Here is a 12,703-nt window from a genome sequence, read left to right as displayed (position 1 = left end):
TTCTGCTAAATGGTGAAAATGTAAATGTATGTAGCTCCTCCTAGTGGTCAGTGCAAACTTGCGCTTAGTTTTCCTGAACATGTCGTTTTATATCTACACACGTTGCAACAGGCAGTGTGGGTGCCGCATAGGTCCGAGGACATGGGTTTGAACCTGTCTGGTAATACTCCAATTACTGAGGACGTCGAGTCAGATTTATCTGTATAGCGCTTTTTACAATACACATCGTCTCAAAGCAACTTTACACAATCCAGGACCGACAGACCGAAAACCTCCTGTTGAGCAAACCGAGGGTGACAGGAAAAACCTTGAGAGGAACCAGCCAAGTTAATTTTTTTCGCTACACCCCAAATTCGCATTCCAAACAGCGAAGCCAAGCGAGAAACTAAAAACTGCGGCTCCCTTCAGCTCCCAGACGATCGCTTTGTAACGTCGGTGGTCGGGTCACGCTGAGACAATAACCGTTATGATCACGTCTCTGGTGTGCTGGGCTTTATTACTGAGGGGCTTCGGGGCAACAGGACACACACACACACACACACACACACACTCGCCTCACATCTGTCTGTACTCACACACTATATGATTTCTCTTTCAGCCACAACAGTCGCTAACAGGTGTAATAAATCGCTTATATAAAGTCAATTAGGCTTCGATGTTGCAGCAACAGTTTAGGGAAGGCCCTTCCCTGTTCCAGCATGACAGTCCTGCCCTAACAAGCTTTGGAATGAACTGGAACATCAGCTGAGGCTTTGTTGACCAGCATCAGTGCCCAGCCCTACAAATCCTGTCATCTTTGACTGACTGAAAGGCACAAATTCCCACAGACTTACTTCCTTCTCAGAAGAGCGTCTGTTGTTCTAGCTGAAACCTTTTGACCACCTCACCTCACTGTACCCCCCCCCCCCCCCCTTCCTTTCCCATCCCTTTGGAGTTTGGAGTGTGTCTCTGGGATTTGTCTCCATTCAGGTTAAAAAGCATGAAGCCTGTCTCGCAATCATTGTTCCAATTCATCCCAAAGGAGTTTAGTGAGGTTGGGGTTCAGTTTGTCCGCACCAAAATGATCAAACCAGGTCTTTATGGACTTTGGAGTATTTGGAGTAACATATACAAGCTCCAGGTTTCCTCCCACAGTCCAAAGACGTGTAAGTGAGGTGAATCGTAAACATACTCTGCAACTGGTCCGAATGCATTTCACACTGTCGAAAAGAAGCGTAAATGACGGGAATGTACCAGAACACATTCCGGGAGAAATCAAGAGCTAAGAAGAGCTAAAAAAAATAAAATCTGAATGTTTCAACAAGACGACGAAGGCTTTAATGGTGCAGCTACTTACCTAGCTTTTGAAATTCAGTCCATCAGAGGGATTGAAGTTAAAATTGAACCACAAGGCTGCGAGGAAAAGGAATTACTTCTTCACATAGATGTATTGAAGGTAAAACTGCTAACAAAAGGATTCTTATTATATTATTTTATGTGTTTGTTGTGTCAGATCATGCACCCATTTTTTACCAAAATGCTCCCAGACGATCACTTTGTAACGTCGGTGGTCGGGTCACGCTGAGACAATAACCGTTACGATCACGTCTCTGGTGTGCTGGGCTTTATTACACACACACACACACACACACACACACTCGCCTCACATCTGTCTGTACTCACACACTATACGATTTCTTGTCTTTCAGCCACAACAGTCACTAACAGGTGTAATGAATCAATCACCAAAATGCAATTTATGACCAAAAGTATGTGAACGCCTGACCAGGGACTTGTTGAACATCCCATTCAAATTCATGTTGCTTATGTGAATTCATGCCTATTCAGTCAAAAGAGCATTTGCGAGGTCGAACAAGAAGGTCTGCCTGAGCAGTTCATCCCAGTGGGGTCAAACGGGGTCAAGGCTTCGTGCAGACCACTGGATCAAACACGTCAGGACCACCAGGACTTTCTGGACCTTGCTTTGTGGACGACGTGACGAAGAGAAGTCAGTAATCAAAAGGGTGTCCACACACGTTTGACCATTATAGTGTATTTTTCCTAATATCATGGTATAGTTTCCATATTGCTGTCACTAAGCTGGACCGTTTACACTCCGGGTTCAGCAGACGGACACGCCGGATCTGTTCCGGCTCCTAATATAATAACGTCTGATTGAAGAAGCAGAACGGGACGACGAGAAGCTTAGCGGCGTTCATTAGCGTGTGTTTTTTTTCCGCCGCTGTATTGAATAATGGACTGTAAGTGGCATGAAGGATCGATTTACACTCACATCCACTGTCTGTGTCTCGTCTTTATACTGTACTTTTTTTTTTTTTTTTACACGGTCGCAGATTAGCTCTTGAGAATCCGACTGAATTTTGAGCTAAGCTTGCTAACCTATTTTTTTATTGTTGTTAAATAGCTTGTTTGCAATGACAATGAGACTGAAATGGGTTATAAAATTAAATAAAAGTCAGAAAGGACAGTTTAAGGGATGCTAACTAGCCTCCCAAAGTCCTAAAAATCTGCACGAATGGTTTCATTCTTCTTTAAACATAAAATAGCATCAGCTAGCAGAGTGTTCGCTTGACAAACTGGTACCTAGTTAAGGGTGTGTTCCTGTTTCATGCTCGTAACCTTCGAGATTTGGGTGTTGGGGACAAAAAAAATATTAATTAATAAATGAAAGTAATTGAAGTACTGTTTCTCGCCCCCTGCAGGAAGTTCTACTACATCACTTTGCTGAGAGACCCACTGTCTCGCTACCTCAGCGAGTGGCGCCACGTCCAGCGGGGCGCCACGTGGAAGACGTCCCTCCACATGTGCGACGGGCGGACGCCGACCCCCGAGGAGCTCCCGTCCTGCTACGAGGGCACCGACTGGTCGGGCTGCACCCTGCAGCAGTTCATGGACTGTCCCTACAACCTGGCCAACAACCGGCAAGTGCGCATGCTAGCCGACCTGAGCCTGGTGGGCTGCTACAACATGTCCTTCATCCCCGAGAAGAAGCGCGCCCAGGTCCTGCTGGAGTCGGCCAAGAAGAACCTGCGCGACATGGCCTTCTTCGGACTCACCGAGTTCCAGCGGAAGACGCAGTACCTGTTCGAGCGCACCTTCCGTCTCAAGTTCATCCGGCCGTTCGTGCAGTACAACAGCACGCGGGCGGCCGGCGTGGACCTGGAAGACGACACCATACGGCGCATCGAGGAGCTCAACGACCTGGACATGCAGCTGTACGACTACGCCCGCGACCTCTTCCAGCAGCGCTACATGTACAAGAGGCAGCTGGAGAGACGGGAGCTCCGGCTGAGGAACCTGCGGCGCTCGACGGGGACCGCCGATCCCGCCCGGCGTGACGCCAGCGACTCTGATTCCTCACGCTTATCGACGGAGGACTATTTGAGCCATATAATCAATCGCTGGTAACGACCGGACGCTTAAAGATTCTCAACTTAAGAGCCTCCTCGAGTCGATGTGGCTGCCGAGCCAGAAGCACGACCGGAGGAACCACGACCGGGTTGGTCTTGGCTGAAATCTTAAAGGTTAAAGACTCTACGGACTTAAATAGATCTTAAAGTAATAAACAACGAAAGATGAATTTAATTTTAAGACAGCGGCGCTTAGTTTGGACTTTTTTATTTGTATTGTTTCTTTTTTTAAGGAAGAACTTCCTCCGAGAGGATTTATAGCACTGAGATAAACATGCTGCCTGAGGTTTATTCCATGCAATTTTTCAGCTTCTTGTAGGCGTTATAAAGAAGACTGGTGGGAAAGTGTCTGATTTGATTATTATTTCTTGTTGTTTTTGTTTACTGGAACGAATGTGTGTGGACCTGAGCCATTATTTAAGCCTGAATGTGAAAGGTCACTAAATCTGATCACCCAGTTTGGTAGACGTTCCATATTCTAACAGCCAGGACTTGAATACCACTACTACTGTCAGCGGTTTCCACTGGATGGTGCACTGTGGCACTATAGCACTATTGATTAGCACTGATTCCTGAACAATACTAGCATTGTTCAAGCGCCCATGGGCATCACTGATGCCATCCTGGGAACCTATGATAGTAGGAAGGTTCCTCTCGAGGCTATACGAATTGGAATGTGAAGGTCTACTTAAATAGTCACATTATTTTTGGCTATACTGTGCATAAATTAAAGGACGCTCGTACTGCAGGTCGATAATGAGGCCGATACAAGCAAAATCGGTCGTGTCCGTTCTATGATGACATAAATAAAATCCATTCGCTCCGCAAGTTTGGTCCTAGGCAACGTTTTGGCTAAACCAGGGGGTCGTTGAAGTACACAAGACTCCTTGGCTGCGTCCGAAATCGCATACTTACAGAGTACGTACTAGATTGGAGGAAGTACGCACCGCTCGGCCGGTAAAGAAGTACGCGCTTTCAGTACAGAAGTGTGCAGTATGCACGCAACACCCCTACGTACCACGTCCGCCATCTTACCAACGTCAAGTGAGGATGTGATGTCGTAATATCACCATAGTTACAGACCGCGTGCTCATTACAAGCCCCACTCCGCAAAATTTTGGATATTTAACGTTATTTAGGGTTGTACGCAATAATAACATTTTTATTTTGTTTATCTTACTTACACTTGTAAACAGAGGACTCTCCGTTTTCCGCCATCTTTCTTGTTTCTTCTTCCGCTTCGAACGCCTACGCAGCTCCAGTTGAATTATGGGATACATTAGCGGACTGAAAGTGTGTATCTTTTATACTATACTACGTATTCGGACATACTAACCGCTCTCGCGTACTGCTTTCGCGTACTATTGAGTATGGAAGTATGCGATTTCGGATGCAGCTCTTATGTTCATTAACCCGGTACAAAATGATCTGCACTCTCTGACCGTGCACGAGATGCTAAATCGCCTTGAGAAGACTCACAGTCAACATTTGAGAAAGCGTCTGCATAAGAACGCACTGTCTGTGGATTCAGGCTGTCCGTGCCAACCTCTGAACCCACCGTACGCATGTAGCAGCAGGAATCCAGATCATTTAGACTAGGTGACATTTTTGTTCCAGTCTGGTTTCAGTGAGCCTGTGCCCACTGCGTTCTACATTCCTGTTCTTGCGTTACAGAAGCCCTCACATGGGCGCATTCACATGAGAAGCGGCAAAACAGCTTTTGCACCGGCTGTGCCGTTGTCCCCTGTGGCCGCTGACCTTTTCAAAGCTCCTCCAATGAGATGAACTGTTTGATACGACATGGTAAAAGCGACTCAGGCCGTACAAACAAAGCTTAACGTGACTTATTGTAGTAAAACAGCGAGTGAGGAATGTGATTAGTGGAGGAACTTATGAGCAGTAATAATGAAGAGAAGTTTAGTGCTCCTGTCTCCTTCTTTTACTACATTAAACCACGTTAAGCTTTATTTTTAACTTTATTTTTAGAAAAGCTGATTCTGATTCTCATAATTTCTCAGAAGCTCGAGCTGTAACACAAGTTTAAAAGTGAAACGGAGGAAAATCCAGATAAACACAGATACACGTGGAGCTGTAACCCTGGATCTGACGCTTATTCCACACTAATGCAGATTCGTCTCATATCCGCACTCATATTTGCTCCGAGACTTCTCATGTGAATGCGCCCTTATCGGTCATTTCAATTCAGTCTTTCTGATCAACGAGATGCAAGCAGTTATTCCATATTCTCATTTTTCACAATGCTGACCTTCCATTCGTGCTCAAATTAAATTAAATCAATGCTTCAATTTAAATGGGGGGGGGGGGGGGGGGGGGGGGTAATGACTTTGTCACAGTACTCTAAATAAATCTACAGTAAATCTACTACTACTGAACGTTCTCTCCCCAGGTTTGTGTGTTCACTGTTATTTTGTAAGATGCGCAAGATGTGAAAATGAACTATGAAAGACCACCAATAAAAGAGAAGAATAAATATTTCATTTTTATATAAATATTTCACGTTTTGTTGTGTGTTTCTTTCAAACAAACACCTTTTTATACAAGGAACCATCAGGACGACCTCAATTCTGGAACGCAGATATTCCCTTGATTGGTGCTTTCACCCTGTTGGTGGAGATTCCCATCGACCCAAAATCTCCCAAAGATCTGCAGTTGGACTGAGAACTGGTAACCTGTGGTTGACTTTATTTCCGCCCTGCCTTGTAAATGGAGGCTTTGTCATACAGAAAGAGACCACTCCCATCAGAATAGAAAGGTTCCATCAGATTGATTAGGCACCTCCAAGTTGGTAGGAGGATCAGCCGACCCAAACCGTATCAGCGGGGCTTGTGGAATCCTTTCCCTGTAGGTGTTTAGATACACAGAGCTTTTATATTTAAGTGGAGGTGGAATGTAAACAAAGGAGCTGCTCCAGAGGCTAAACAAAACTGAGCTGAAGCAACGTTAGCTGTCAGGTAAGAAAGAAATCCACAGTATCTACAGTATGACGGGTTTATTATGGGGTGACGCCACTTCGAAGCGAGTAAGTTCAGCTGGGTTATTCGCTGTGTCGCGGTGGAGCTACCGACCAAGCCGGGCTTCTCACAGACACAACCGACGACGTCTGAAGGAAGGAAGACCAGGAGAACAAATCCTCGTTGGCACAACAGCGACTCCTACTGTCTGGTCGAAGCTCCAGCACAGAGTAGCGTGGTCCTCCATAAGAACTGTCCGAGTTCGAATCTCAGCTCTGCTATCGGTCGGCTGGGCGCCCCTAGCAGACACATTTACATTTTTGGCATTTAGCAAAAGCAACTTACAGTACTATGACAGTATACTGTCTAAGCAATTTAGGATTAAGGGCCTTGCTCAAGGGCCCAACTGTCACAACCTGGCAGTGGTGGGGCTTGAACCAGCAACCTTTCGATTACTAGTCCAGTACCTTAACCGCTAGGCTACAACTGCCCTAATTGGCACTGCCTTTAGTCTGCTGGTTGGGAAAATACGCTGTGTAAGGACCCTGGTTAGTAGCCCGAGGTGCGTGACTCTCCATACATGAGACTGGCCTCACACGTGAATTTACTAAAGTATGAGCGAATAAGAAGGAGTCACTCTTGTACCAACAAGGATTTGTTCTCCTGGTCTTCTTTCTGTCCGACACCGTCGGTTGTGTCTGCGAGGAGCCCGGCCTGGTCGGTAGCACCACCAAGACACGACGAAATTTGAGACTCGCTTCTCTAATAATAATAATTATATAATAATTAGGGCTGTCAAACGATTAAAAATTTTAATCGCGATTAATCTCAGAATTTTACATAGTTAATCGCGATTAATCGCATTAAAAAAAATCTGTGTAAATGTTATAGAAAACAAAGATTTTAAGTGAAATGTTACAATTAAAATGGTGAACACATTTATGCTAAATGTACTTATGTTAAAAACTGCTGGGACAAGAGAAAACTGTAAGGGAGTTTTATTCACTCACATATTAGGCAGTAATACTATCTAGCAGAGACCCTTGACTTCGTATATATGTCAGATGCGCAGTTATTGTAACAGACTTTTCTGTGGTTGTATCGTGACGATGGTTTGATGGACGTTTCTACACGAAGTGAGTGTGTTTTCACTAGATATGCATCGATACCATTTTTTCCCAACCGAGTACTAGTACATGTATTTTTGTACTCGCCGATACCTATTTAGAATGATGCAATCTGGAGCATTATGGGATAGTGTAGTTTTTAGTGTAAAATAGTGCAGTGGAACAGTTGCTTGCCATCACTAATTGTAAAAAAAAAAACACCGCACAGACATCATTGAGAAAGCTTCTGACAAGCTAACGTAAACGTTCATTAATAAACGCACGTCATTAACGTTGTGCACATCATACATGCGATGCGATTCTGCTGATTGAAATATTTACTTTAAAAAGATAATACAGTCCGATCCCATCTGAGCCGATTCTATCAGCACGTTCGTGGTTCACCTCGGTAAATCGTAAACGACTCTGAGTCGACTCCCGCTCTGTGGTAATAACCAGTATAATTAAGCCTGAGCTTTATAAGGTAAGCGAGTCACACACAATGTTCTGTAGTATTTGGTGTTTATTTACAACCGCAACATTCATTATAACAGTAAACACGGAGAGATGACTGAGAAAAGAAACTTACGCTGCGCTTACAATGAATCGATTCTTGAATCACTTGTATCGACACTGTGAACAGAGAATTGAACACAAACAGCGGTCGCTGCTTTTGTAACCGGTTTATCTTCGCTGTTAGCTCTATTTTTAAGGGTTTTTTTTTGTCAAACGGAACTAAAGAACATTAAACGTGCGTGTGAGCGTGGTCAGTGAGAATAATTCAATCTGTCTCCCGTGGGTGAAAAATGAATTGCTTTAGTTTTAGAAGTGAAAAAATCTCGTAATGTAATTAGTGCGTTAACGGCACTATTTTTTTAAATCTCGTTAAATTGAGATTGCGTTAATGCGTTATTATCGCGTTAACTTCGACAGCCCTAATAATAATACATATCAAATCAAACTATTGATTATTAATAACAAAGCGACAAAACAGCTTTTGCACTGGCTGTGCCGTTGTTTTCTATGGCCACTGACCTTTTCAAAGCTCCTCCAATGAGACGAACTGTTTGATATGACGTGGTAAAAGTGACTCGTGGTCGTATGAACAAAACTTAACGTGAACAAAGCTTAATCAATAATAATCAATAAATATAAATACTACTAATAATAACAGAACTTCAGCCACAAATCAGCCCCCCAAGTTTAATATAATGCTGGACATTTAGCAAGAGAGTCTGCCATGTTTTTATTTGTGAGTAGTAAAGATGGAGTGAAGTGAAAGGCCTCTTCAGGGCGTGTCTCTAACGTGACTAGCAGGGATTTTCAGGTGCTAGAATTTTAGAATAGCTCACACCTACTTATTCAGTCAAACCTGAGGAAATTCAGAGCAGCCAATCCACCTGCTGCATGATGTTGGGATGTAGGAGAAGAACATGTAATCATAGATGAAGCATGCAAGTGCTGGGTTTCTAATCTGTAACATACGACTGGATCTATTCGTCCTACTTAACCAGGACCCACGGCTGGGGGACGGTTCTCCTTTACCCACTTCTTCACCCAGCAGGAGAACCTGGAGCCGAGCCCAGAAGCACACAAGCGGCTGACTCAGACAAGCTCTCTCACTCCGGTAATTACTAAATGGATCCTGGTACTTTTTTTGTGTCTAGGTGAAGCGAGAGCAGAAAAGTCCAGCATCAGCAGCCGTTATTGTCTGAAGTTCGAGGAGGATCATCAGTCTCATTTCTCTCTTCGCTTTGGACGCCGGCCACAGCCGACTTTATCTCCTAACTCCTGCTCTGGCTGGATGTAATGGGGTTCTGCTAACGCCAAGTACCCTGTAGCTCAGTACATAAAGAAAATGAGCGGCGTCGTACATCAGGGGCTGTTAAGCCACCGGGGCCGTGGAGCACTGCGCCCTCTGGTGGTCTCTGGACCTACACTGGAGAAGCCTGTACGTCCTGAGTGTTCCATCCTGGTCAGGAACACAATCAGAACTTCTTTAGGACTCCCTATTTTTAGGACTTCTTTCTGTCCCTTTTAGTGTTGCAGCCACTAGTCCCAAACTTTGGAACTCCTTACCCAACCACCTTCAGCACCTGAAAATCCCTGCTAGTCATGTTAGAGACACGCCCCTATATGGCCTTTCTCTTCACCCCGTTATTAATACTTACAAATAAAAACATGGCAGACTCTCTTGATAAATGACCAGCATTATATTAAACTTGGGGGGCTGATTTGTGGCTGAAGTTCTGATATTATTATTAGTACTTATATTTATTGATTATTATTATTATTATTATTATTATTACTATATTATTATTATTGTTATTATCATCATCTTTATTATTATTATTATTATATTACTATTATTTATTATTATTATTACTGTTATTATTATTATTAATATTATTTATTATTATTATTATTATCATCATCTTTATTTTTATTATCGTTACTATTATTATTATTATCATCATCATCATTATTTTTATTATTATTATTATTATTATTATTATTAGTATTATTATTATTATCATCTTTATTTTTATTATAATTATTACTATTATTTTTATTATTATTATCATCATCTTTATTTTTATTATTATCATTACTATTATTATTATTATTATTATTATCATCATCATCTTTATTTTTATTATTATTATTATTATTATTATTATTATTGATTTTTTAAATTTCATTTTCATTACCCACTTTATCCTTGTCAGGGTTGCAGTGGGTTCGGTTCTACTGGGAAACATCGGACACAGGGCAGGATTACCCTGGACAGGGCGACGATCCATCGCAGGGTCAATCAGACACAGACAATCATGCCTGTGTAGGCACCTGGCTGGCCGATAGCACCGCTGAGATTGGAACACTGACTGTTCCACCCGACACTGCTAATTATTGATAATAATGTTAATATTTATTATTATTATTATTGTGTCATGATGATGTCATTACTTTTGGAAGCCCAGGCTCCGAGATGCTTGGTTTGCTTCGTAGATGTTTTGATGTTTTGAATGTTAAACAGTTGATAAATTCAGGCGACTAAATGTATCAGTGTTGAACAACCTGTATAATGGAAATCTGTACATGCACGAGGTTCCCTCAGGCATGAAATGAAGGCCACACCGTACACGCTGAGCTGCCAGGTTATTAGCACCGCATCAGCAGCATATATCCAATAATATTTGGACACTGGTTCGACATTTTGTTCCTAATAAACTGTTTAATCAGTGGAGTTGATCTGCCTGGAAATCTATCAATTAAAAGAGCGGCACAAAGATCACTCTGTAATCAAAAGTATGTGGACACGCATGCGGACGTTGTGCGGATGTTGTGCTTTTTGTGACCTTGTGCATGAAGAATTAATGACCTGATTTACCCTAAGCAGTAACCCAACCCTGACCCCTAATCCTAACCCCTGTACCCACTCCTATCTCTTAATTCTAACCCCTAAACTCAACTGCTAACCCCTAAATCAAGCTCCTAAATGCAACCCTAACCCCACCACTAATTCCTAACCTAACCTTTTTACTCTAAACCTTACACCAACCCAACTCACTACTCCCCAACCCTAGATTTCAGCCTTTCTCTTTTCATCTGATGATGTTCCACATTTAAAATGTCTCTTCTGAGAAAATAAAATATAAAAAATACTTTCCACATCACCGTACATCACTGTTATCAGTATTTCTTTTCTGTTACCCCCCACCAGAACCTTAAAATACGTATAAAAAGTGCTGTGCTTTTTTAGGCTCCTTATAAAAGGTGCCGCGTGTTTTTTCCTCCTTTCTGTGATTTCAGCTGCGTTATGGCCTCACGAGCCTCTGGGAAATCATAAGACAGTGGACGCTCTGCTGCTATAAAGCAGAATCGACAGACTCAGCGACTTTCTTTATTGAAACCGCAGTCGCAATATGACTAACCTTTCTCTTTAGGGAGAAGATCCCATTAAACCGTGATGCTTATTGGTTGCTACTCGATGCCCTACCCTGGCCTGACCCGCGCCCCCGCCCCCACGCGTCAGGACCATGTTCCAGCAATCCACTCGCCGTTATTTCGTCCATCATCAAATTCCACTGACCTTTAACCACCTAGAAAGAAAAGAGAAACTATATGACCAAACAAATGTGGTTTTGGATACCCAAACCTGTTATGACAGCCTCTTGAAGTTCTTTTGGAAAGGATTTCAGTAGGACTTTGGAACATAATTCTAGTGATTTGGTTCCTTTAGGGGTGGCACGGTGGCTCGGTGGGTAGCACTGTCGCCTCACAGCAAGAAGGTCCTGGGTTCGATCCCCAGGCGGGGCGGTCCGGGTCCTTTCTGTGCGGAGTTTGCATGTTCTCCCCGTGTCTGAGCTCCGGTTTCCTCCCACAGTCCAAAAACATGCAGTCAAGTTAATTGGAGACACTGGATTGCCCTATAGGTGAATGGGTGTATGTGTGTGTGTCTGCCCTGCGATGGACTGGCACCCCGTCCAGGGTGTTACTGTGTGCCTTGCGCCCATTGAAAAGCTGGGATAGGCTAATTGGATAAGCGGTTAAGAAAGTGAGTGGTTCCTTTAGACATAAAAGCCTTAAGGTGTGGGCAGTGATGTGTGAGTCCAATGGTGCTGGATGGAGATCAGGTCAAGGTTCTGTTTAGGAAAAAAAAAACTCTTGTAATTTTCAAATTCATGTGTTTCAGCTTTAACAGTTGCTAACAGGTGTAATAAATCAATAATATGCTTTACGTCTTTACAGCAACTGTTTCCTGTTCCAGTATGGCTGTGCCCCAGTAAAGACATGAAGAAAAGCTCGGTTTAAAGAAACCCATGACTTCAGCCCCACTGAAAAGCATTGGATTGGATTGGAATGAACCGGAACATAAACTGAGCTTTCTAGACCAACATCAGTGCCCAGTCATGCAAATGCTGGCTCGGTAGCTGGCACTGTCGCCTCACAGTAAGAAGGTCCTGGGTTTGATCCCCAGGTGGGGCTGTCTGGGTCCTTTCTGTGCATGATCTATCCATCTATCCATCTATCCATCCATCCATCCATCCATCCATGTTCTCCCTGTGTCTGTGTGGGTTTCCTCCAGGAGCTCCGGTTTCCTCCCACAGTCCAAAGACGTGCAAGTGAGGTGAACTGAAGATCCATGACTGGGTTTGATATTAAAACTTGAACTAATAAATCTTGTGTAACCAGTAACTACCTGTCCTGTCAT

The 12,703-nt window shown here is 43.3% G+C and overlaps 1 protein-coding gene across 1 annotated transcript in view; it reads left to right on the top strand.

The window, feature by feature from the left end:
* The window catches only part of hs6st1a (heparan sulfate 6-O-sulfotransferase 1a), an 85,430-nt gene extending 81,835 nt beyond the window's left edge, over nt 1-3,595 (top strand). The window contains exon 3 of the mRNA XM_062992908.1: nt 2,707-3,595. Within this exon, the coding sequence (XP_062848978.1) occupies nt 2,707-3,408 (702 nt within the window). The 3' untranslated portion in view covers nt 3,409-3,595. The remainder of the gene's footprint in view (nt 1-2,706) is intronic.
* The last annotated feature ends 9,108 nt before the right edge of the window (nt 3,596-12,703 follow it).

This window comes from Trichomycterus rosablanca, chromosome 4 (genome assembly GCF_030014385.1).
Source record: "Trichomycterus rosablanca isolate fTriRos1 chromosome 4, fTriRos1.hap1, whole genome shotgun sequence".
Lineage (NCBI taxonomy): Eukaryota > Metazoa > Chordata > Actinopteri > Siluriformes > Trichomycteridae > Trichomycterus > Trichomycterus rosablanca.
Note: the sequence above shows the minus strand (reverse complement) of the source record. Positions and strands in the feature narration are given on the sequence as shown.